Genomic DNA, 25982 nt, shown 5'->3' on the forward strand with positions numbered 1-25982 from the left:
TTCACTTTTAAGCACTTGTCTGGAAGACTTTCAGTGGAAGTGGCGAACAAATCCTTTCCCGAGCTGATACAAATAGCTTGCTTCTGAGTTGGTCCACCTCTCCTTAGCTTTTCAGGAAAATTCCACCTTGAAAGAATGTCCAACACCAAGCCAATTTCTCCTTCTCCTTTGTCTGCCATTGTGGGCATTATTGTGCGCAAAGCGCTACAGACTCTTCTTCTTCTGTTATTTATTAGTTTATTACAACCACTTTCTTCTGCTCAAACTTGGCTTTGTTTTGCTCTGGTCAACCAACCAGAGGATGGAAAAATGCTGACGTTCAGGTATGCCTGCTAGCTGACCCTGTGAGGCCAACCTGAAACTTGGTTAAAGAAACAGCCCCATTGCTAATAGTTTAAGTGACATCAGGCTCATTTTGAAGGCTCTGGGCAGGTTTCATTTACATGGCAACACATCAAAGATGATATCTGATTGGACAAAAAAATATAGGAAGCAGTGCAGCCATGAGACATGCAACAAAATAAAAATAATACTGTTGGGAATAAATTAATATAATTTCTTGGAACAAATACTAGAATTTAAATTGTAAATGTAGGTCAGTGCTTCCGTGTTTATGCCAGCAGAGAAGGCCTTGCTGCCCCTGACCACCTACCGCTGTGATCAGATGATGAGAGGCTAGCATTCAGACCAATACTATTATTATTAATCTTCCGCTCATTGACAGGCACCATGGTTATGTCTGGGTAAAACTTATCAGTGATAACAAAATATATCCCATCTAGTATGTGTGATAGATTTGGTGCTTGAAATATCAAAGGTGAGGTCATAGACAAAATCATCATAGCACTAACTTAACTTCCAATCCTGTTGCTCTGATGTTAACTTTACCCTGCCCGCACCTGCTTTCATAGCGCTTCATTTCCAATCACACTGCTCTGACGTCAGCCCCTATGCTGCTCATATATGCGGTGATCTGCAGCGTGGGATTCTTGGTGTGCTATAAGCACAAGGAAACACAATTAGGAAAAGCTATACTATACATCCAAACGAACACTAAGGTAAGTATGAACCTTTAGAAATTTAATCTTAAGTGACTAAATTGTGGGCCTAAAAGTATTTTCTTAAAGGGGAATGACTCAAGGAATGACCTGATTGTGGAGCAACTTTTTTCTGAATATCTCTGAGAATAATTACAGTAAAGCGCATGTGCAAAGTGTTTTTTGGTAGAAACACAATAAAATAGAATGAATAGAAGGAGGGGTTTCAACAGGGTCTGTGCACAATAAGTACAAGTTTTCAACGACTAACCCAATTTGAAACCACCAAATGGCTCTTGGCTAGACTATCAAAGTGAATCTGAGCTGTATGAGTCAATACCCTATAGGAACACAGGCTGTTAGATGCACCCACTGCATCTTTGGCTTTTATCTAGCGCTTTTCTTCATGGACCAAAGCACTCGAGCAGCATAAACTGTCACACACACTTCCAGGAGATGATACTTTGGAGGTGGCTTTAAGCAGGTGGACTTGGACAAGAGACCATAAGTGTGTTTAGGCAGCGTTGCCAGAATTAGGCTTGGCAGTTACGAGGCGAGGAAGTAAAATGGATTGTGGATTGAGTCACACAGTGAGGTCTGCTTTTAATGTGTTGGATGAGGAAAGAATGTGACAGACAGAAAGTAAGTAATAAAACATTATGCCTAGAAGGAATGGAAGGCATCTTTTACAGGCAATACACTGAAATACATTTATGCATATAGAACCTATTTCAATGACAGAAAATTACTATTGAATTTTATTTTAATATTTTATTTTCATTCACTCTGTACGTCCAGACAACACTATATCTTTATAAAGGCTTGCCATTGGAGTGGTACCTTCAAAATAATGGTTTGTAGCTTGACCAGGAGGTTTCAAAGTGTTGGTTGGGGTCTCTGCAAGTCTCCGAAAAAACAATTTTCTAAAGCATATTTTGTAGAGTTTTCATCTCAGACTTTAAAAATCTGTAAATTTTCCCTTTGATGTTTGAGTTTAAATTTTGGTTTGGACTTTTCTTGAAGAATTACAAAACTGGATACGTAAACGTGTCATAATTCTTATGATTTTGAACTATTACCAAAGATGCCTGAAATTGAATTCACCTTTGCTGAAATACAAATCAAGATGGCAAGCAAAAACCGTGATATTTGCAAGGCACAAAGTTTCAGGTGATACTTGGTGTAAAATGTGTGTGAACCATTGCCTGTGAGTAGGTTTTAGGGTGCCTTTACACAAAAACATAAAAAAATGTGTCAAATGTTCCTGCCTTTTTCCCCTGTGAGGCAATCATGAGTCTGCCCTATTAGCAACAAGTGGCTGGGCCAATGTGTGACGTGACCACGAAAAGGCGTTCCGTTCTGCATGCAAATGCTCAATTGTTTTTTGTAAATCTGTGTAATTAATCTTAGATTATGTTTGTTGTCTTTCTGATTTATAACACTGCATTTAAGGAGAAATCAAGTTTCCTGGTATGTAGCCTCTGTAAACATTGGCGCCCCACATTTTTTTTTCCACAATAGAACATAACCAGTCATCGTTTACATTTATTTCATAATTGATGTCGTGATATAACAAACGAAGGGTTATGTCCTCCAACGACGACCGTACGCTGTAGATCACGATTTATGAACACGAAGTATGAGTCACAGGAAAAAAACATTTCAGCCAATCAGTCAACGCTGTGACGAACTTCCTGGACAGCCTTGTTGCACTTTCGGTTGGTATCTTCACAAATAACACAACGTGTTTGCGCTAGCATAAAACACAAGATTAGATCTGCCCAGGGAGGTACTCAATGGTGTGATCGCAACCAAAAGAGAAAAAACTCTGGCTCACTAACACAAACTGGAGTTCATACTTTATTTGACGTTCTCTGTCGTTGAGAGGCAATTCTTCGAAACCTAAAGTGACACGAGTCGCTTTCGACGCCATGTCCTGACAAGACAAGACGAATTATCCGCACATAAACTGCACAGCCAGGCCTCCTCCTCTTCCTCTCCCTCCTCCTGTGAGGGCTGCTGTTGCTGCTGTTAGCTTGCCACCAAGCTCTTAGCAAGGCTGTGACTAGCTACTCGCTTTGGCCTCAAAAAAGGGAGACGGAAAGGCGGGGAGGAAGAGAAAGATCTGTTGGCAGTCAATCCGGAAACAAACCAACGGCAAAAAACGATGTTGCGAAATCGCTGAATCCCCCTTCGCTTTTGCGGAGAATGGCTGACCGCCGAGTAGCAGCGATAACATTGGCTCCACACCTTCATCGCGTCCTGTCTTTTTCTCTCTCGCAGGAAGCCTTCATTGCCATTGAGGGGATTTATGGGCTCACAAGGTAATAACATAAGAAAATAAAATGTAATTGGTGGTTGTGTGTGTTGTGATGGTATCCAGTTCCCTTTGTTTACAGCCTCAATTTGTGATCAGCTGATCGGCGCACGCCAAGTGTTGTGTGTCAGTGTTTTGACGTGGCGCCACGCACAGCTAGCTGTACAAATGTGACATGTTGTGATAGGTAGAAAGCCCTGATGACAGATTGGCTTTGGTCAAAATGCAACGTGATGTGTGCAAGCCAGTCATGGAAAAATTAGCCCTCAAGAGCTTGATGAATGTTTTCTGTATGAGACTTCTAATTGTGTTTATGCAGTTTCATCTGATGAGATGAGTGTGCGTGCCGGCCAGGGGAGCGACGAGGTGCTGGTGTCACAGGCCGTGTGGGATTACCTTGCTGCTGCTGGGAGGCCATGGCTCCTCGACTTCCAGCACAAGCAGGGCATGAGCGCTGGCATAATACGGCGTGGAGAGAGAGGGGGCTGCTGTGCTGTGAGGTTGCAGCCCGTGGGAGGCTCCAGGCTCTCTGGGGTGGCAGACGTACCTGTCTCAAGCGAGACACGGAAAGCCTTCATCGACCTGTGCCGCTGCGCCCGAAAAGAGATGAGCAAGCAGGAGGGTGGCTCCAAGAGGAAGAGGGCCCTACTGCCCTGTGTGGGGGTCCTGGAGCCAAAGGGAGAGGGGAACCTGCTTCAACATCAGCCACTGCCGCCTCAGCCTCGCCGCTCCCAGAGACAGCAGCAGCAGCAGCAAAAGCTCAGGAAGGCTGCCGATGAGGAGGCCTGCTCCATGTTCCATGAGGTGGCCCACAGGAAAGACTGTGGGATGGCTTCCCACAGTGAGGCTGAGGATCACACGTCTTGCTCTATCTGCATGGGGGACATTGTGGAGAAGACAACCCTGGAGAAATGTGGCCACTCCTTCTGCCGCTCTTGCCTGGATCAAGCCTTCAAGGTAAAGAGGGCCTGTCCTGTGTGTCGGCTTGTTTACGGCCAGTTGATTGGTAACCAGCCTGCCAATGGCACCATGATTGTCGAGCGAGATCCGGACCTGCAGCTTCCGGGTCACGAAGGCTACGGGTGTATCTGCATCATCTACAGCTTCCCTCCTGGCTTACAGGCGGTGAGTGCACCTCAATGATGATTTTATTTTTATGTGGACTATAGTACTTTCTGTAGGAAGTCTGACAGTCACAAAGTAACAAACTTATTCCCAAAAAACACTGTAAATCACGACTACTAAATGTAGAAAATACAGTGGAACCCACTTAAAGGGATAGTTGGAATTTTTGGACATGAAGTTGTATGACAGTGTAGTGCATCAATGATGATTTTTCCCCAGAGTTCTGGTCAGTTTTTAGTGCTGAAGAAAGTAGTTCTGACTTGTTGGTGGGGTCACAAAAGTAAAGCGTTTTGCTTCTCAAAAGCATATGCGATCAGAAGAGTAATACATTTGCATCACAAAACTGAAAAAGTCAGACCTCACAATCGCTCAGCGTTATTTTGTCCCCCTTTGTACTGCGCGTTGTCGCCTGTCAAAACTGTTGGGCACCTTTCCATCATCTGTTTCACAGTGTTAACATGCGTGGATGATGACCGCAGCGACAAGAGAGTGCTGAAGTGAGAGCTAGAGTGGTAAATATATAGATAAAAATATATACTGTATATAAATATATATAAATATATTGTCACAGAACATATCTGAAAAATGGTGTGGACTTGTCAACTTCCTCATTATGGCTAAACCACACCACAACTACTGTTTAGTTGCACAGCTTTAAAACATACACACAGTGACTTCCTGTTCAGTGCAAAATAGCTTCAAAATATTTCCTGTTCAGTGCAAAATAGCTTCAAAATAAAAGCATGGTTGTATCAACCTGGATTCTACACACATTAATTTTTTTAAATTTAGATTTGTAGCTACCGGAAGAAACATTTGTGTATGGACATTCTTGTCATTATAGGAAGACATGCAACAAAATTACCGCAGCAGCTCTATCAGATACGAGTTTAAAATAACTTATGTCGATGAGGATGACTTTGCACATATCAGCCTTTTACTGGCATCTCCACAACATTAAGACACACCCCACACATCAATCAGCAGTTCTTCTTCATGGACTGGCTCTTAACTAGCAGGTAAATGCCACAATGTGCCCTCCTACAGCCCAATTCATGAATCACAGCTTGGAGCCATACACAATGCTCCTGTCGCTACAATATCATTCGAAAACAGAAGTATCCAAATAAAAATCATATGGAGGAAAACTTTGTCAACAAAATGCCGTAGGTTAAAAAAAATCCTTTACTATCTCCCATTCTCTTTGTTTGTGGCAAATAATGGTAAGTAATGGTTAGTCTCTCAAGTTCAACAATGTCTACAACTAGGGATGTCCCCATCCACATTTTTTGGCTTCCAATCAGATGGGATTTTTTTTTTAGTCTTTCCGATCCAATCCAGTACCGATGTTTTTTTGTTTTGTTTGTTTGTTTTTAATAATAGGCTTTTGTTACAAACATGAATTTGTGGAATTGAATGTGAAAATAGCTCTTCAAAGCATTAAAAATAATGCAACCATAGTATTGCTGAATGTACTTTTTTATTACACAGCACGGTCCCTAATCCAATAAAAGAAACAGCAATCATTTATTCATTAAAAAAAAAAAACGCTTTATAGCAAGGGAACCATGTTTGAACCACAATGCAGCGAAAGAAGACTGTAATCAGCAATTCCACACTGTCGACAGGATTCTTATAAATAATGAAATTATGGATTATTATACCTATCCCTACTTATAATACGAGGCTCTATGTTGCAGTAGCAGTTCTAAGTGTTGTGAATGTTTGATGCCAACAGCTTGAGCATCCAAACCCGGGTGTGCGGTACCCAGGAACAGACCGTGTGGCCTACCTCCCTGATAGCCCCGAGGGGAACCGCGTTCTGGGCCTTCTGCGCCGGGCCTTTGAGCAGCGCCTTACCTTCACGATTGGTACCTCGATGACTACGGGCTTGCAAAATGTCATCACCTGGAATGACATTCACCACAAGACCTCAATTTGGGGCGGGCCCCGCTGGTATGTTCTGTCTTTTGGACAGATGCAATAGAAGTTCCTGACAAGGGAATGCTGTTTACTGAATTTAAACTGCAGAAGTGATGGGTGTTTGTTTCTACCCTACTTTTTACAGTTTTGGCTACCCAGACCCCACTTATCTGGTGCGAGTGACAGAGGAGCTCAGAGAGAAAGGCATCACAGCGGACTGACAGCAGTGAAATGAAAAAACCTTCTGGGCTTTTGCAGATGTCATGGTGGTGGACATAGCTTGGCTCCAGGTTGCTCCGTAAATGTTCCGCACCCACCCCTTGAAGATTTTTGGGCCCTCAGCAGACAGGTGCTGCAGTAGAGTCCTCATCAATCCATTCCCACTAATTTCTCCTCAAGGGTTCAGTTTAACTCCACGCCACATGTGGATGGAAGGCGAAAGTGAGTGCAGTGCATTCTCAAATGACACAATCCTCCACCTGTTTCTTGGCAACTGCACTTGCATCTGTTGCACATGCTTGAATTCATGGTACTTCATTATTATTTTGGATATCACGTTTATTCTTATGAAGACAAATTATGTTTTGAATGTTTGCTTCTGCTCTGGGGATTTCCTCATTTCTTCTAATCACATGTGTAATGATTTTATCTTAGTTGGTTGGCTCAAGTCTAAATTTGATTTTCTTATTTCTCAGATGACAGAAGCACTGCTAAAAAACTTTTTTTCTTCATTTTTTCCCTCAAATTCTTGCAATGTACAGCACTCACAGGCACTTTTTTTCTGTAAGGGAGCATTTTTTTTCTAAAGCACCTGTTCTTTTTCCTGATTGTTTTTAAAACAATCAGGAAGAAGGGGTTTTGGTTTTCGCAGATGGTCGCAAAAGTTGATATATCATTGCCATAATTTTTTCGCGTACTTTTTCGCCCCCCTTGGTGGCCATCAGTCACACATGTATCTTCAAGATGTCTCCCAGGCATCAAGCCCATGACCTTAGTTGTTAGTAATGTGCTCATATAATTACCAGATTTATGACGATGTCAAATATTATGGGCTTAAATAAAGCCACTAAACCAAATCAAAGGCACAAAAGCTCTTTAAAAAAATAAATCTATGCCTCTGTCCCTGTCAAACTGGGAGATTTGCCTGTTGAAGCTCTCATTAAAAATGAGACTACTGTTGGAAATACGTTTATCTGACTAGATGATCTATCTACACAGTAGAAAAAATTAACAAAAACTTGGGAACAGTGAATTATGATTTGAATTTTTAGGGTGTGGATTTTGTTGTGCCTTTTCTGATACTCACTTTTGGTAAAAGAAGCATGTTAATTATGGATGATGGTAAGCAAAGTACATTTGGGTGTACTTCAATGTTTTTTTGGTAAACAGCATTATGTTTGTAGCTATACCTACTGGCTTTAAGGAAAAAGACACTGTTCATACCAACATGTATTATAAATAGCATTTCTTTCATAAACTTTTGAGTCAAAATATTCCCTGAGTTAAGTTTTATGTTTGAAAGTGATTTGCCAAGTGCAGTAATCTGCCCGGCTAGTTAAAGTTAATTTGTCATCACATATACATTTAATCCCCTTTTGTTTTCATGCCCTTATTTTTTTTAAGGGACCAACTGAGATATTTTTTAGACACAGGATCGTAGTTTACTCAACTACTGTGCAAACATTTCTATGCATTATGTGAATGAGGAGACGCCAGAAGGTGAATCGTTTGGGAGGTTAAGCATGGGACAAATAGATAAATGTTGCAGTTTTGCTTTTCTAACTGTCAATTGGTACTTTGTTGATATCCAGAATAATGTGCTTTACATTTTAATACTTGAATAAAAATTTATGTTTGAGATTGTGTTGGATGTTTAATGTCTGCTGTGCCCCAAATAGAAATGAACAATGTCCATTCGCAATGCTACATTAATGACAAACATGTGTTCTTGCAAAATACGTGTGAATTATGACTATGTATCACGACTATGTCGTCAATAAAAGGCTATTTGAGGAAGCGGCAATGTCACACTTTACATCTATTGGCAAGCCCCTTTAAACCGTTTATAAGCAATTTACGTGTTCAAAAGAAAATGTACAATACAGATACAAAATAGTGTTATTAAAGACTGAATATACCAGAAAAAAACAAGTGCAACATTTAACACCATACCGAAATAAAATTACTTCAGGAAAATCTTGTGCACATGCATTTCCGTAAACTATATACTCGACCAATCAGCATTCAGTGTCGGGTTCACGTGACCACTTGTGTTGTGTCACATCCCGGAAAAAGTATGGAAAAGACGCCAAAGAAACACACCGAAGACCATAACTGTGAGGACAGTTGCGCTGTTTGTTTGGACAGAATTACGCAGAAGAAGACATTAAGTTGTCTTCACTCATTCTGCTCGGACTGTATCGACTTGGTCTTCAACTTGAAGCCGGCGTGTCCGATATGCAACACCTACTACGGGGTGTACACGGGAACGCAACCAGAAGGCACCATGGCGGTGTCTCGCAGCTGGAAAGGCCTACCAGGCTATGAAGATTATGGTTCTATTATAATTACTTACACATTCCCGGCTGGAACTCAAGGGGTGAGGCTGGCATTCCATTCAAACTTTTTAAAGCTGCGAAAAATTATGCTATGTTTCGCTTCACGTTTGTGTCCAGCAGAGGGCAGCGTTTAGTCACATGTTAATGATAAGGCACAGTTCTGGTTGACAACTTTAGTTTAGGCCATTCAAAAGTTTGGATATGCTTTGTTATGATAGTGAATGAGATTCTTTGTCCAAAATGTTGACTGGTACTGTATGTTATAAAGTATTACTATATAATTAAAGCTTTTGTGAAGTTGGATTAAATTATTTTAATGATTTCACAACCGGGCGTCTAGTGGTTAGCATGTTGGCCACAGAGTCACGAAATCGGATTCAATCTAGGTTCGAATCTGTGTGGAGTTTGCAAGTTCTCCCCGTGCGTGCGTGGGTTTCTCCGGGTACTCCGGCTTCCTCCCACATTCCAAAAACATGCATGTTAGGTTAACTGGCGACTCTAAATTGTCTACTGTGACGTCTCTCCGGCTGCGTGCATGAACTGGTCACTGTGTGTGGTGTAATGCATGCAAGCATTAAAATATATAGGAGTAAAACATTGCGTTTCCTCATGTAGTGGCAGAGTTGGGTTGAGTTAAGTGTGTGTTGTCTAAGACATCTACTGGGACACTTTGTTGTCAGGCATTCTGATGGTCAATACATCTACTTAGTGGTACCACATGTTACAGGTGGTCCGTGGTGTACTGTGGTCTATGTTATGGCATACACACATGTTACATACACACTCCCATAAATTAATTCAAAACTAGAGCACAACCGATATGGGATTTTTGGGGCTGATGGCAATACCGTTAGGATGACAATCGTTAGGATGGTTGTTTAGGTCGTATGCTGTCCTTTCATCCCATCCTAAAAGACTCAGTCATTTAGCCTCTAACAAATAAACAAGGTGCAGAGCTACCTTGGTTTCAGATGGGTCTGATGGACAAAGGCAAGTGGATAAATCCAAGGTTGTGCGTCGACATTGTGACACGGATATCGGGTATGCTGCAGGAAACACGTCTATCATGTTGGCGCACTTAAAGCGGCATCATCCGGCAGTGAATGTTACATGTACAAGAAAGAAAACCATCTTAGTGCAAACACCGATAACGTCAGCATATAAACAACCTCTAGCAAGCAACTTTGACTGGGCCGAAGCAGTAACACATGGTATTGGAGTTTTTATAGCCACGAGATTACGTTCATATTCAGTTGTTGAGAGCGCTGGCTTTAGGTACAGTCATGGAAAAAATTATTAGACCACCCTTATTTCTTCAGTTTCTTGTTCATTTTAATGCCTGATACAACTAAAGGTACCCTTGTTTGGACAAATATAACAAATGACAACAAAAACAGCTCATAAGAGTTACATTCTTTGGCAGTACAATGCTATAGCTATTCATGTAAGAACTTTTAGGTTATTATCAAGAAAACCATGGACGCCGCGAGATATCAGCTCTTAAATTCAACTCTTGAGCTATATTTGCTATCATCATTATATTTGTCCAAGCAAATGTACCTTTAGTTGTACCAGGCATTAAAATCGATCAATAAACTGAAGAAACAAGGGTGGTCTAATCATATTTTCCATGACTGTATATGATTAAAGTTCTTGAACCTCCGTACGAAATACCATCACGTCCTCACTTTATGGTTGGACTTCACGTGCAACAGAGTTATTTAACTGTAACTGTCCATTACTTTTCACCACAATGTTTAAACAAGTCATTAAATACAGCAATTTATTTTATTATTATTTTTCTATTTTAAAAACTCAGTCTAATTTTATTTGAAATATCACCCAAATGGGTCGCTTTTATTTATTTTAAGAAAAATTCTGTTCTACCTTTTTTCTACCGAAAATTAACCGAACTGAGCACTTCAAGAAACTGAACCAAACCGAAATGACATTTTACTGTACCGTTACACCCCTAATGATTACGGATAATGACGAGATGTACTCGTTTAATGCTCGCACTCGGCAAAAATACATTATCCGTAACGGATACTCGTTTAAAACGAGTATCCGGCTCATCCCTAACAGATAACCCACAACTGTTCCAGTCTTCATGTGATCTTTTAAAAGTTCTTCTAACCACAGCCTGAACACCCAAACCCTGGCGTGAGATACAGCGGCACATGTCGTATGGCCTTCCTGCCAGCCTGCGACGAGGGAGAAAAAGTCCTCAAGCTCCTGAGGAAAGCCTTCGACAGGAAGCTCATCTTCACCGTCGGACAGTCAATCACCACAGGACTCAACAATGTCATCACCTGGAATGACATTCATCACAAGACCAGCACATGGGGTGGTCCACAGTGGTATGTGCACTCCTGATCAAAATCTTAAGGCCAGTTGAAAAATGGCTACAATTTGTATTTTGCACATTTGGATCTTAATGAGGTTTTAAGTAGAGCTACAATATGCAAAAACGAGAAGGGGGAGTGAGACAAAAAGCCTTTTGAAAAAGTAATTTATTAAAAACAACAATTAAACTGAAATAGGCTGTTTATCAGCTGATCAAAAGTTTAAGACCACGGGCTATAAAAGGCTAAATCTGCTCAAAATGTTCATTTTCTGTCAGGCATTCCCACTGTCATGCCCTCCTGATGGCTAAAGCTAAGAAGCTTTCTCTTTTTGAACGTGGTTGGATTGTCAAGCTGCATAAGCAAGGCCTCTCGCAGCGTGCCATTGTTGCTGAGGTTGGGTGCAGTAAATCAGTCATTCTGAATTTTTTGAAAGATCCTGAGCATTATGGAACAAAAAAGTCAAGTGGCAGACCCAAAAAAATCACTCCTGCGCTGAGCTGTAGGATCCGATTGGCTGTCCATCAAGACACAGGGCGGTCTTCCTCCCAAATTAAGGCCCTTACTGGTGCCGACTGCAGTGCAATAACCATCAGACGGCATCTGCGGGAAAAGGGTTTAAAAAAACAAAAAAGGAATTCAAAGACCTCGTCTCCTTCAACGCCACAAAACTACCCGTTTAGACTTTGCCAGGGAGCATCAAACATGGGACATTGAAAGGTGGAAGAAAGTTTTATTTTCTGATGAGAAAAAATGTAACCTTGACGGTCCAGATGGCTTCCAACGTTACTGGTGTGACAAGGAGATCCCACCTGAGATGTTTTCTACCCGGCACAGTGGAGGGGGGTCCATCATGATCTGGGGTGCTTTTTCATCCAGTGGAACACTGGAGCTTCAGGCGGTGCGGGGTCGTCAAACGGTGGCTGCTTACGTGCAGATGTTGCAGTGGGCATCCCTCATGACTGAGGGCCCTCGTCTGTGTGGTAACAGCTGGGTTTTTCAACAGGACAACGCTGCAGTTCACAATGCTCACTTGACGAAGGACTTCTTCAGGGAGAATAACATCACTCTTTTGGACCATCCTGCATGTTCCCCTCATTTAAATGCCATAGAGAACATTTGGGGATGGATGGCAAGGGAAGTTTATAAAAATGGCCATCAGTTCCAGACAGTTGATTCCCTTCGTGAAGCCATCTTCACCACTTAGAGCAATGTTCCCACTAGCCTCCTGGAAACACTCGCATCAAGCATGCCCAAAGCAATTTTTAAGTGATTAACAAGAAAGGTGGAGCTACTCATTACTGAGTCCGACTGAGAACATTTTTTGTTCTGGTTTGGAGAGTGTTTTGATATTTTTTGAGTGATGGTCTTAAACTTTTGATCAGCTGATAAACAACCTATTTCAGTTTAATTGTTGTTTTCAATAAATTACTTTTTCAAAGTGCTTTTTGTCTCACTCCCTTTTCTTGTTTTTGCATATTGTAGCTCTACTTAAAACCTCATTAAGATCCAAATGTGCAAAATGCAAATTCTAGCAATTTTTCAACTGGTTTTAATATTTTGGTCAGAAGTGTATTCTACATTGCAGAGATCAGCGAACTGGAGGTTATGTCAGTTAATACTATTCCAATAACATTACTTGTGAATGTCTACGAAATAATCCAAGGATACTGTTCAGATCAATATATTTATTTACAGAAAAAGTGGGCATATTTTAAAACTATGTCTATCCTGTCTTCCTTCCAGTTTTGGATACCCAGATCCAGATTACTTGTACAGGGTTCAAGAGGAGCTCCGTCTTAAAGGGGTGACTGAGGATTGAATCCACAACCAGTTTGAGCACACATCGCTCTTATCAAATAATGTGGTTTGATGAACTTTTGGTCATACAGTGGCTTGAAAAAGTACCCATACCCTTTGAACTTTCCCACATTTTGTCACGTTCCGACCACAAACATAAATATATTTTATTGGCATTTTAGATGAAAGATCAACACAAAGCGACACACAATTGTGAAGTAGAAGGAAAATTGTACATGACTTTCAAATTTAAAAACAAAAAACTGAAAAATGTGGTGTGCGAAAGTATTCAGCCCGCCTGTGGCAATACTTGGTGGAACCACCTCTCGCTGAAATTACAGCTGCGAGTCTTTTGGGGTATTTCTCTACCAGCTTTGCACATCTAGAGACTGGAATTTTTGCCCATTCTTCTTTGCAGAACAGCTCAAGCTCAGCAGGATTAGATGGAGAGCGTTTGTGAACAGCAGTTTTCAGATCTTGCCACAGATTCGCGATTGGATTTAGGTCTGGACTTTGGCTGGGCCATTCTAACACAGGAATATGTTTTGTTTTAAACCATTCCATTGTAGCTCTGGCTTTATGTTTAGGGTCGTTGTCCTGCTGGAAGTTGAACCTCCGCCCCATTCTCAAGTCTTTTGCAGATTCCAGCAGGTTTTCTTCCAAGATTGTCCTGTATTTGGCTCCATCCATCTTCCCATCAACATCGGCTTCCCTGTCCCTGCTGAAGAAAAGCAGCCCCACAACATGATGCTGCCACCACCATGTTTGACAGTGGGGATGGTGTGTTGAGAGTGATGTGCAGTGTTAGGTTTCCGCCACACATAACGTTTTGCATTTAGGCCAAAAAGTTCCACTTTGGTCTCATCTGACCAGAGCACCTTCTTCCACACGTTTGCTGTGTCCCCCACATGGCTTATCTTCTTCTTCTGGCTTTCTTTCAACAATGGCTTTCTTCTTGCCACTCTTCCATAAAGGCCAGATTTGTGCAGTGCACGACTAATTGTTGTCCTGTGGACAGACTCCCCCACCTGAGCTGTGGATCTCTGCAGCTCCTCCAGAGTTACCGTGGGCGTCTTGGCTGCGTCTCTGATCAGTGCTCTCCTTCTTCGGCATGTAAGTTTCGGTGGACGGTCATGTCTTGGTAGGTTTGCAGCTGTGCCATACCCTTTCCATTTCTTGATGATGGATTGAACAGTGCTCCGTGAGATGTTCAAAGCTTGGGAAATCTTTTTATAACCTAACCCTGCTTTAAACTTCACCACAACTTTATCCCTGACCTGTTTAGTGTGTTCCTTGGACTTCATGATGCTGTTCACTGACCAGTGTCCTCTTAGCAAACCTCTGAGGCTGTCACAGAACAGCTGTATTTATACTAAGGTTAGATTACACACAGGTGGACTCCATTTGATCATTAGGTCAACAGCTCATCATTCAGCAATCATCAGGCAACCTCTGAAGGCAACTGATTGCACTCAGAGAAAAGGGGGCTGAATACTTTTGCACGCCACATTTTTCAGTTTTTTATTTAAAAAAAAATTGAAAGTCATGTACAATTTTCCTTCTACTTCACAATTGTGTGTCGCTTTGTGTTGATCTTTCATCTAAAATGCCAATAAAATATATTTATGTTTGTGGTCGGAACGTGACAAAATGTGGGAAAGTTCAAGGGGTATGAATACTTTTTCAAGCCACTGTATGTCTGGCCTGTTCTGTTTTTGAAGTCAGGTTGTTACATATTAAGTCACGCTTCCCGTGTCATAAACGTTATGTATAAATCACCTCAGCTTAAGTTTTATTTTTTTTTTTTAACCAATATTTACTTATTTGTCCAGAAGATGATGCTCTCTGATAACTTACACCGTTTTGTGTAGTAATGGAAATTTCAGCTCTTTTGATGAAGCCGGTTCTTTTGCTTGATTGCCTAGAAAGTGTTCCCAAATGGATCCTGAAATGTTTTTATTGCTTAAATTGATGTCCAATCTGAATGTGTGTACAGTCGTCCCTCGCAATATGACGGTTAGATTATCGCTCCCTCACTATATCACAGTTTTTCTGGAATTAATGAATAAATGAACACAGTTTTCTGGGAGACTATGGTCTATTATTAGTCAAAACATATTGAAATACAAGTGACATGTATTCTGGTCAGTAGGTGGCAGTAATGACATAAAGCATTGATGAGACATTACATTACATTACCATAACACTGCATGAAGTCAGCCATGGTATGACATCATAGAGTGGAAAAAAAAAAGTTCCCCTCACATTCCTTGTGGAAGTGGTAAATTTTTGGCTTGAAGTTTAGAAGAAATAAATTTGAGGCTAACTGGTTAACTCACTAGCTTGCAAGCTAGCGGTCGTGTCTGCAGCATAAGAATTGCACAATGTGATGTAAACATTAAATAATAGCAGTGTAAAGCTGACTATAGGCGTGTTACATCTACAGGGCTCTAATAATGTTAAAAAACATATTTAGTCAAACAGGTTTTCTATGCTCTAACTACGAAAGTATTAAGTTTATTAACATTGAATCCTATGTCACGGAAATTCATTTATTGCGGTCGTATTTTGAACCAATTAACCACTTAAAAGACTATTTGTATATTTCCAACTCTTTAGAATGAAACAACACAACATCAATAAAACATTACACAATAAAATATAAATTGCTAGTCTTTAGTGAAGATTGGCATTTCGAAACACAAAGTGCCTCAGCATTAGCTTCCTGCTGCCTAATTACCTCCCATTTTCCAGCTTGCGTGTAAATCCTCGTCCTCTTTCTTAGTGTCGACATATACGGCACCACACATTATGACCTATCACATGCGGTTTTAACAGGAAAAAAAAACAAAATGAGAGAACAACTTTCATTGTTCACTTCAAATGTATGTATAGTACTTTATTAATCCCACAGCAGGGAAATTCACTTATTACAGCAGCAAGCAAGATACGCAAGTAAAGAATACATAGTGACACATGGTTCAAGTGGTGCAAATAGCCGTCTTTAAGAGCCATTTCAACACGTCACTAGTTTTGTGGCAACTGCTTGCTGTGTAACTGGATCATTATCACAGGTCCACAGTTTTGCAGCTGCTCCCAAACCTTCATACCTGCACGGTCCAAAGACAACGAGCATCCATCTAGTTTCCATGGTGATCAGGGCAGGGCTGTTTACATGTGGAATGTACAGTATTGTTGCTCACAAGCAATTCATATAATACCGTCTTTCCTTTTTATTGTGTATTAATTGCACTGCAAAAAGGACCAAGTATGAAGTAAGGGCACGGGCCAACAGGGTTAATGCATTACAATATGTGTCAGGTGAAACTGGAGTTAAGGTAGTGGACAAAATACAAAGGACTATTATTGGACACGGCAAAGAAATGGCGATAACAGATTGGGCGGAACAAATGAGAAGGCATGTTGCTCCCCGGAACATAAAAATGGACGCAGACAATAGTACACTGTCAGTGCTACCTTGTCTCCACATAATGAATGTAAGATGAACTGCAATCTGTAAGACGCCACACTTTTAAACAATCTTTGTAAACAAATTTGTTTTGATTGGTGCTGCTGTTTTGGCTAACAATATATTTGAAATGGGTTCAAAATGTAACTGTACATATTTATTTGTGAACAGTTATGACCTTAAATTGAAATAACTGTTCCCACTCGTTTTTTCCTCAGGGAAAATATGGTGTATTTTTGAAGGTGGCCTTTATTTGTCTTGTCATAGGACACTTAATAGACATGCTACACTGAAAGTTTACCTTAATGCAGGGTGTCCAAAGTGCGGCCAGGGAGCAATTTTCATCCTGCAGCTTGTTTTTTAATTGGCCCTCGGCATATTTGTAAAATAATGTTATTAATGATGTATATTATTAGTTATTCCACTAATTTGCATCTATAACACAAAATCTAAGATGATTATGTTTCGTTCATATAGCTTAGCATATACTGTATTGACCTACACTGGATTGGTTTTCGCATCTTCATTGCACAAAATGTATTTTTTCTGTATGCGGTCCTCTGTGGAAAAGGTTTGGGCATGGCTGTCCTAATGTCATAATTGACCTGAATTTGAAAGTAGTTCGTAATTAGCATTTTGCTCAGGCTCCCTGTTTGTAGTCTGTACATTGTTCTCTGTGTTATTTATTTATCAATGCACAGACAAGGTCAACATATTGATTAAGTTTTGATGTGTCTTTATTATATTTTGTACATATACTAAGAAAACCTAGATAAAGGATATGTTACCCACTTTCCTTTTGCACCAAATAAAGCAAATATACCCTATTTTTTGCCTCACATTTCTCTAACTCTGCATTCGAGTTATATCCATCTGATCTTTTATCTTGTGACAACAGAGAGATGCAGTGGGGAGGATACATGTAACCTATATTTCAATCAGAATGCATACATGTGAAGAGGCGGCATTATGAATTTATAAGAATAACCCCAAAAGTGAGTTTTAGAGCAGAATGCAGGGTTTCCGCTACATGTAATTGATGGTGGCGGCCCTCCACTACAAAATAAAAGCCGCCACACCTTAAAAGTTATTAGTTTTTAAACTTCAATACAAAGTAATATATTGTATGAATGCTATGTAGATACACATATAGATTATTATTTCCGCACACATTGACCACAATTAGTTTGAAAACAATAAATATATAAAAATGTTTCGCTGTGCTTTATTTTGATAAACATGTACTGGAATCCCCCGTCTGCCGTGTCGGCACTTGCTCATGTCGCGGCTCTCGCGTCTCGTGTTGACGTTCACTTTGTTATCGTGCAAATAGGAATAGTTTGTAAAATGTGTAATCATTGATGACAGTTTGTCACGTTGTAAGCCTATCTATGCCAGTGTGTGTGATTGCTCACGTTTCAATCTCATTCGACTTTCTAGCGTCTTTTACCCATTTTGCACTGCCTCTCTGGCTGTAGCTAGCCAGATCACTGGCGAGCGAGAAATGGTTATGATATTCATGCTAACTTACTTTATAAAGTGTCACTTAACAATCTTGCTCTCTTGTTACCACTATAATACTTATGGCTTGATGTGTGACTAAGTTGTTCAACAAACACGTAGTGTGTCCAGCTTTAAGACAGTGATGCGATCACAGGGGTCTCCAACAGGTAGCTCGCAAGCCAGCAGTAGCTCACCAGTTGATGCTGAGTAGTTCACCAAAGAATATTTGCTTCACCTCTTAAATGGCAAATGGTCTTTCACTTGCATAGCGCTTTTCCACCTCTAATGCACTCAAAGCACTTTGGCACTCTTAGTATTTTTACAAGTGTTCTCTGCAAACATGATTTCATGACAAGTGAGCACACTGAGTGGAGATGTACTTTGTAAATCAAGTACAGTTTAAATGTTGGCAGTCACACAAAATAGCTCACCTCTCCTTTCTTTTTGTCAAAGTAGATGTAATTGTGCTGCAAGTTGGATACACCTGTGCTATCATAACCCCTCGACTCTCAATTTATAATCTTTATACACGACAGATTTCTGTCACAAAACTATTGAAATTATTTTGTTAATTGTGTTATTTTGAACAAAAAATATATTGAATTAATTTCCCATGGATTAGTTTTACTCTAAAACAGGCATCAAATTAAATTTAGGTTTGTTGTATGTATGTTGTACTTTTGTACTAATACTCACATAGTACTGTTTCGACTAAATAGGTCAAGTGACAGAAAGAGACTCAACTTTTTAGACTCTCATTTAGGTGCTCTCAGTAACTTTGCCATTAAATGAACAGTTTTGCAATGTTCTCGCTCCATGTTCTGCTGGTTGTTGAAAAACGTTAAGTAAGTTAATAAATAAATAAGTCATAAAAATTGCTATTTGTCATAATAAAAAAAACCAGCAACTGCGGATGCAGCAGCGGCACAACACAGCGGCGGCAGTCCCATGCAGCCCACCACCACAGCTTCAGAAAATCCTAGGGGAAACCCTGGAATGGCACCAGTTATGGCAAAGAGGAAATTATAACGTGATGATGACCACAAAGTTGAAAATGGAACTTAAATTGGTGTAGGCAATTGATTGATTTTAATACACGATGGTTAAAATATGTTTGCGCTTGAATGTTAAAATTGTACCTGTGCCCGCACAGTTAATGAAACTTTCATAATGGTGACAGATCATGGAACAGATTATAATTCAATTTCCATTATTTTCCGTGAGAGCAGTTTTCAAAATATGAACATGTCAGAAGTCACCAGTGTCTGGGAAAGCATTGTGTTTGACCTTGATCCATCCATCCATCTGTTTTCTATGCCGCTTATCCTCACTAGTTCGACCTTGATGTTCCACTGCATAGTGTTATTTTGTGTACAAATTGAAACAAAATTCTTGTGACATGCGTACATGTGTAGCTGTCATTGACACTTCTCAAATGTATGTAGTTGTGTGCTGTTGTATTGAATGTAAGAAAAGTAACAGATATTTTACCTAATGTTGTATGCCACTTATCCTGTTAGGGGTCACAGTAGGAGCTGAAGTCTATCCCGGCTGACGTAGAGTGATAGTTGGACTACACCCTGGTCACCAGTCAATCAAGAGGGCACACTGCATTACCAATGGCCTACTTTATTGTGTTCATTAATTTTTTCCTATAACATTTTCTGCTGAAACGCGGTGTTTCTCTGCCCTGCATGTCCATTTGCTCACCTGGGAGAAGAAATACTGCACCATAACTGTGTGGAGATGGTTATGCTGGCATTATTAAGAGTATATAGATGCACCCATGTAAATATGCCTTGTGAATACCGTATGGATTAAGTCTAATCTTTCATTTTCCACGCTCACGGCAGCAAAAATAGCATGTCGGTTTTATGTTGTGGGTGTGACTAGACGGCTACTAAGGAGGAGCTCCTAGGAAACACACACAGATGTTGCGTAGTCAAGCGATGCGCAGCCTTTGCTGTACTAGACATGATAAGAAAATCATTATGTGGCAGAACTGAGCTGAGCAGAGTGGGTGGGTGCTCTCACCCCCTCTCCCCACTGTGCTCCGTAATTAGTGTGTCTGTGAGTGTGGGGAGAAGGCTGGCATATTGCCTTCCTGCCTGCATCTTCTCATCATCTGCTACTGAAGCCACACATCGTGTACTCCATGAGCAGGGTGTGTTTCTGTTACTCTAATGTGCTCCTTCCAAGCATACCCACGTTGCTTTCCTTTGAAGGCAGACTCTTTTTTTTATCTTTCCCCCATTTTTAATAACACAATTGACTAATCTCTGTATCCATCAGCAAGGAGAAGGATTAAATCTGTGCTTGTGTGTTAAGCAAACGGACAGACGGGAGGCTGAGGATACATCTGTGCCTGTATGCTCTTTGTGTCAGCCTACATGCTCGTTCCCTCTGCCTTGGGCTGTTTGCTTAAGAAAAGCAAAGTGAAGGTGGCTGTGTGGGTGCTTCTGTGGCTTTTGTCTGTGTACCCTTGACTGCTTGTGCGCTCGCGTTATTTGCAGAATACATCAGCATGTATGTGTTTCTTATGCAGGCATTTTATCCCCATCTGATAGCACTAGATCTGCATTACATTTTATTAGCGATTAACTAATGCCAGGTGCGTGTCTGTGCATGTGAATATTAGATGCTTTGATCATGTCACATAATAATTCCCAACTTCATTGTGCCTTACAAGTAAAACAATGGATTTATTTACCAAAAATGTAGAACACATCACAATGCAAAGTTTGTTTTGCAGCCCTGTTCACACTCACCCACAACCTGGTAACGGTTCACCTTCTGGAAATTTGAAATCGCCGGTCTACAGCGTGCATGTACTGTACCTCACAAAAGACATGCTTTAGAGTAGTCGTTGTACAGTTTGTATGGATTTACTATCCTCAACACCCAGCCATTACCGTCTAAATAGCTGGAAACACAAGTGAGAAGCAAGGTAATTGTGTCTTGTCAAGTGTGCAATGGCAGCGGCATGATCAGGGGCTGCATGAGTGCTGCCGACACTGGGGAGCTGCGGTTCATTGAGGGAAACATGAATTCCAACATGTGACAGTGACACTGTGACATTTTGAAGGACAGCATGATCTCCTCCCTTGGGAAACTGTGCCAATCATTGTCTATTTTTTGTAGCTCTTCAAAGACCATATGTTCCTAAACTGTAGAAGTGCCAAAGCTCAAAAAGAAGAACATAAGTCTTTAACCCCAAGTGCCAGTCTGTGTTCTTCATCATTAATCGTGCATTTTCACTGACGTCCTTGATAGGCTACACCTATGAGGTGGATGGATTATCTTGTCAAAGGAGAAGTGCACACTAACACAGATTTAGACTGATTTTTGAGAGAACTCATCCTTTTGCGGACTAAATTAGTTTTCTCTGTAGGGTGGCTGGGATCTCTTTTAGAGATAAGGTCAGAAGCACTGTCATCCAGGAGAAACCCGGAGGAGAACCACTGCTCCTCCACATTGAGAGGAGCCAGATGAGGTGGCTCTGGCATCTGGTCAGGACGCCTCCCTGGGGAGGTGTCCAACCAGTCCAACCGTCCAACCAGTAGGAGCCCTTGGGGAAGACCCAGGACACATTGGAGAGACTATGTCTCTCAACTGGCCTAGGAACGCACTGGAATCCGCCGGGAGGAGCTGGACAAAGTAGCCAGGGAGGTGGAAGTCTGGGCTTCCCTGCTTAGTCTGCTGCCGCGACTCGACCTCGGTTAAGCAGAAGAAAATTGATGGATGAAGGGATGGATGAGGCCCTTTGTGTACATACAGAAAGTTTTAGATCTTCAAGCTGAGCTCCTGAAAGATGGGAGCAACAACAAAAGTGTTGTGCTTATATTTTTGTTGAGTGTAGTGTACATTCCTCAACTAATGATTTGCTTGGTTGGCTCAGCCAAGTAGGTCATCAATAGATTGACTGACTGATGAACTGTGTGTGTGTGTGTGTGTGTGTGTGTGTGTGTGTGTGTGTGTGTGTGTGCGTATACATGCTAATATTGAGTGGGCCGAACAGTTGTTCCTGCAATTAGCAAATGAAACAGCTGCACAAACAGCAGCAAAAAGCTCATTCAGCATTTTAGAGGTTGAATCATAACAGTAAACATAACAATTAATCATGTCTGATAATTACAGCAAGTGTTGTGACAATGTCAGCATACTCCTGGATAGGGTTATATATAGTTTGTGTATTATCCAATACCAGTGTCAAATTAGTACTTTTGAAACTGTGCTGTTGCTTAAGTGGTTTACAAACCGGTTTAAAAAAGGAAAACTTACACATTTTTTCCCAAAACAATGCCCTTTTCTTTTGAATATAATTGTAATTTGAATACTTTAATAACAAAGTATATAAGAGTTCCGTTCATATATATGTCAAGTTTTGGTTTAAGTAAGATCTCACTGTATACCTAAATTAACTCCTAAATCACTCAAACTGTACACAGTACACATGAAGGACATGAAATAAAACACTAAATGCAAAAATTAAATGAAAAAATGTGGCGGAGTGAAAGGAACACATCTGTCACTTTTAGACCCTGCACACACAGCTATCTCTGGCCAAGGGAATACGTACACTGGGATCTCCACCCCATCCTACAGTAATGAACACACCACAATTATGTATGGGGTGCTGAATGTAAAAATTCAGTCACTTTTTTTTTCCTGATATATTTTGAATATTTAGCAAAAAATGTTCACATTTAGCTTGCTTTTCTCACATTTGACTAATTATTTTTTATTTAAGACTCATTTAAAATACCTAAAAATAAATAAATTCTAATGTTTAATTTAAATCTAAATGCTAAATCTAAATGTTAAACATAAACATAATGTAGCAGGATGGACTTTGTCATTCATGAGTCAGAAATACACTAAATGGTATGCAGCAGTGTTGTCTGTGTATGACAGTTAATTAGAAAAATGTAGCTATATTGTGGCCCTACTGTTGTACTGTAGAGTCTCTGGGGTGTGCCTTTATGAAGCAGGTTGTTAGCTTCAGGCTGTTCCGTGTCCTCCCAGTAGCAATGTTACAAAACCTGTATTGTAGCGCCGCAGAAATCTGACATTGTGCATACGCTTTCGATTTGGAGAGTCTGTGGGGATATCCTTAAAAATGCTATTTTATCATTGGACATCGGGTGTATTTTCATTCGTATACATGTTTGTTAGGTAGATTACTTCTTCCTCTTCAATTTTTTATCGGATTTATTCTGAGTGTTGGACCACATCGACTCACACAAATGCTTTGAATTTTATGTCCAACTTTAAGCCTTTCAAACTCATGAATGGAGCTTCAGGACAAGTTAAAAGGTATATAGCAGGGATCGCCAACCCGTCGATCGTGAGCTACTAGTCGATCTTTGGGAGTCAATCGTGAAAACATTTGAAAAAAATTTATTATCACATCAGTGCCCTCATCTCCTGGAGATTGACCAACAGTCACACATTTTGTCCACTGAACACAGAACTGAACAGGCAGAAACCCGCAAGCCCCAGCAACGAGCCCAGTCACCAAAACCTGGTCAGAGGTACACTTGTACTCCGCCCCCCGGCGCTAGCAAAAAGCTCGGGCGAGAAAGGGAGGGAGTAACAGAGCACATGCAGCGATGTGCCTGTGCACACAACAGTAATTATTGCACATTAGTAGGGCTCAAAATCTGCCTTTGCAACCTCAAAGTTAAGGCACAAAAATAATTCCATAGACGTGCATCTCCAAAAAAATCTTCGAGCTGCAACAACACCGCTCATTAAGGACTGACTGTTTTAGCGCTTTGACCAGCCCCTCTCTCCCCAATCTGCAATACTCGCCCGCTACACTGAGCCAACAAGCCAAATGAAGCTGACGCCACAAGCCCAACCCCGACCAAGAGCCACAGAAGTAAGGGTGTGCCCAAAGTGCAGCTCAGACACCCATGGCTCATTTGTCATTGCATCACTGCAGAACAAAATAAAATTTAAAAAACAGCAAAAAATTATATCTGCAGATGAAATTTCATTAAAATCTTTTTTTTTTTTATATATCCGGAATTACTTAATGGCGCATTTGCATTGTCCTATTTTCAATATGGATGCCTTGATTGTAAATATAAAAGCAAATAAAATGTAGATAATTTCAATATCGTTACAAGAAAATCATGCTAAAAAACATTGATTTTCTCAAATATGGAGTGGATGGTGGACTTTCTACATTTCTGTCATCAATGATAGCTAGGTATTTCTTGTGGTTAGTGTGGGGTGAAAATGAATACACAGCGTGCTGTTGCACTGTAGTGTGAGGTATATACATGAAAAATCTTCCCTGGACTTTTGATTATCAAAAAAATGTAAAAGGATACTTTGTTGACTTTTAAAACAGATTTTCACAGCCTAAGTTATGATATATTTCGTAGTACGGTTGTACTTGCCAAAGTCCGTAGGTCGATCACAGCTTTTGTCTTGCCTCAGTGCCAAAGCAATGGGGACCAAAGGCACTATTTTCCCGTATAAAATCTGCTCTAACTTATTTCATATTTAGGGTAGAGAACTAAATGAGGTATCAAATTAAAGTTCAAGTCATGCTTCATCAGATAGAATTCACAGACTTAATTTTACATGTTTCAAAATTTTGAAACATTGCTACTCCCAGTGCTGCCATCAACAAGTATGTGGTCCCAATTGTGGCCAAGCCACTTGTCATTGTTATGCCTGCAATTTCACAGCTGGTGTATGGTGCCTGATTTCCCCCTTTTGCTACACAGAAACGTCTCAGACGCAGACTTGTGGCTGTGTGCGGCTCAGGCGCTCCCCTCCCCCTCCACTGGCGTCCACGCTCACGGCACCACCTACACGGTAGCAACCGGCTGCTGCTTGCCTTTGGATCTTGATATTACAACTACGTTACCCTCTTTGTTGACAGCGTCTGGCTTCAACACTTATATTGCTGGCTGGTATTTTAAATCATTTGGTCATCAGTGGCCAATTAAGTTGCCATATGAGGACTGTGTGTGTGTGAGTGTACTTTTGGTTTACTTTAGTTATTAATTGTATTCATTACTATTGTTCCTTATAGTGATTGTTTTGAATGTTATTTAGTCTGTACATTATACATTACATATATAATTTTTGTTATTGATTTTACTTCCGCTTGCTTTTGATGTGGGTTTGTAGTGTTTTGAGTTTGAATTAGATTTTAATTTCATAACAATTTTAATCTCGGATGTGGTAACTTTTAATGGTCTTTTAAAACAATCTGTAATAAAATAATTTTGCACCTTTTTGAAACCATGTTCTCTGCCTCATTGGCGCATTGAACCAAGTGTGCCCTCTTCGTAGGTAGTTATTTCCTTGGGTGAAACTCCCAAGGTGCCGTTGTCAGCTTCCATTGTTGAAATTCACCCTATTGTCACCACAGTAAACACAGTGGAACCTTAGTGTTACGTGATTTTAGGGGAATGTCTGACTCTAACCGAATCAGTCTGTGAATATTCTCATTCAACCAGGTCATTGTATTCTCAGGGCATTGAAACGATCGCAAGGTTGTCTTAGAAGAAGTTTTGCCTCTTATCCAAGCAGGCTTCATCAGTTCATGGTCAAAGACTAGGTGGGACACACACCAGACAGACAGCTCTAATCTGAGAGCTGTGTGCAAGATACATCTACAGTATTTATCCTCTAAAGGAGGAGGCAGGTCCAGACAGGAATGGTTGCCTCTTTAGTGGTGTCAAATGATGGTTGCTAGGATGGAATGGAGTGAGGCCTCTGCCTGCAACGATGGTCATTGGAGTGGTATCACCTTCATTAGCATCCCATTCAGATGTAATGATGGTCATGGACCCACCTGAAAGCAAGGTGGCTGTGCCTTGTTGTTTTAAGCTAAATGACTGAATGTTTTAGAAAGGGATTAAACTACAGCATTTTATG

General features: G+C 40.6%; 2 protein-coding genes across 5 annotated transcripts; both read left to right on the forward strand.

Annotated features, from left to right (window-relative positions):
• Positions 1 to 991: 991 nt before the first annotated feature.
• On the forward strand, positions 992 to 8418 carry dtx3 (deltex E3 ubiquitin ligase 3). 4 transcript variants are annotated; one of them, XM_054797748.1, is made up of 5 exons: positions 992 to 1058; positions 3321 to 3361; positions 3674 to 4479; positions 6218 to 6435; positions 6548 to 8418. In XM_054797748.1, the coding sequence occupies exons 2-5, from the start codon at positions 3349 to 3351 to the stop codon at positions 6621 to 6623; spliced, it is 1113 nt and encodes a 370-aa protein (XP_054653723.1). In that variant the 5' UTR covers positions 992 to 1058; positions 3321 to 3348; the 3' UTR covers positions 6624 to 8418. The 4 variants fall into 4 exon arrangements, with proteins under 4 accessions (XP_054653723.1, XP_054653714.1, XP_054653733.1 ...); XM_054797739.1 differs by lacking the exon at positions 992 to 1058 and adding an exon at positions 1361 to 1679; XM_054797758.1 differs by lacking the exon at positions 992 to 1058 and adding an exon at positions 2723 to 2755.
• Positions 8419 to 8687: 269 nt separating this feature from the next.
• On the forward strand, positions 8688 to 13249 carry LOC129185124 (probable E3 ubiquitin-protein ligase DTX3). Its single transcript, XM_054781837.1, has 3 exons — positions 8688 to 9001; positions 11103 to 11320; positions 13052 to 13249. Exons 1-3 carry the CDS (start codon positions 8699 to 8701, stop codon positions 13125 to 13127), a joined length of 597 nt encoding a protein of 198 aa, XP_054637812.1. The 5' UTR covers positions 8688 to 8698; the 3' UTR covers positions 13128 to 13249.
• Positions 13250 to 25982: the final 12733 nt, after the last annotated feature.

The sequence above is a fragment of the Dunckerocampus dactyliophorus genome, chromosome 1, assembly GCF_027744805.1.
Source record: "Dunckerocampus dactyliophorus isolate RoL2022-P2 chromosome 1, RoL_Ddac_1.1, whole genome shotgun sequence".
NCBI classification, from domain to species: Eukaryota; Metazoa; Chordata; class Actinopteri; order Syngnathiformes; family Syngnathidae; genus Dunckerocampus; species Dunckerocampus dactyliophorus.

Excerpts from the sequence above, each read along its gene's own strand:
- dtx3 (XM_054797748.1), top strand. Across the intron at positions 4,480-6,217 it reads TCCCTCCTGGCTTACAGGCG|CTTGAGCATCCAAACCCGGG; the intron begins GTGAGTGCACCT and ends TGATGCCAACAG. Across the intron at positions 6,436-6,547 it reads ATTTGGGGCGGGCCCCGCTG|TTTTGGCTACCCAGACCCCA; the intron begins GTATGTTCTGTC and ends TACTTTTTACAG.
- LOC129185124 (XM_054781837.1), top strand. The coding sequence starts at position 8,699 with ATGGAAAAGACGCCAAAGAAACACACCGAAGACCATAACTGTGAGGAC. Across the intron at positions 9,002-11,102 it reads TCCCGGCTGGAACTCAAGGG|CCTGAACACCCAAACCCTGG; the intron begins GTGAGGCTGGCA and ends TTCTAACCACAG. Across the intron at positions 11,321-13,051 it reads ACATGGGGTGGTCCACAGTG|TTTTGGATACCCAGATCCAG; the intron begins GTATGTGCACTC and ends TCTTCCTTCCAG.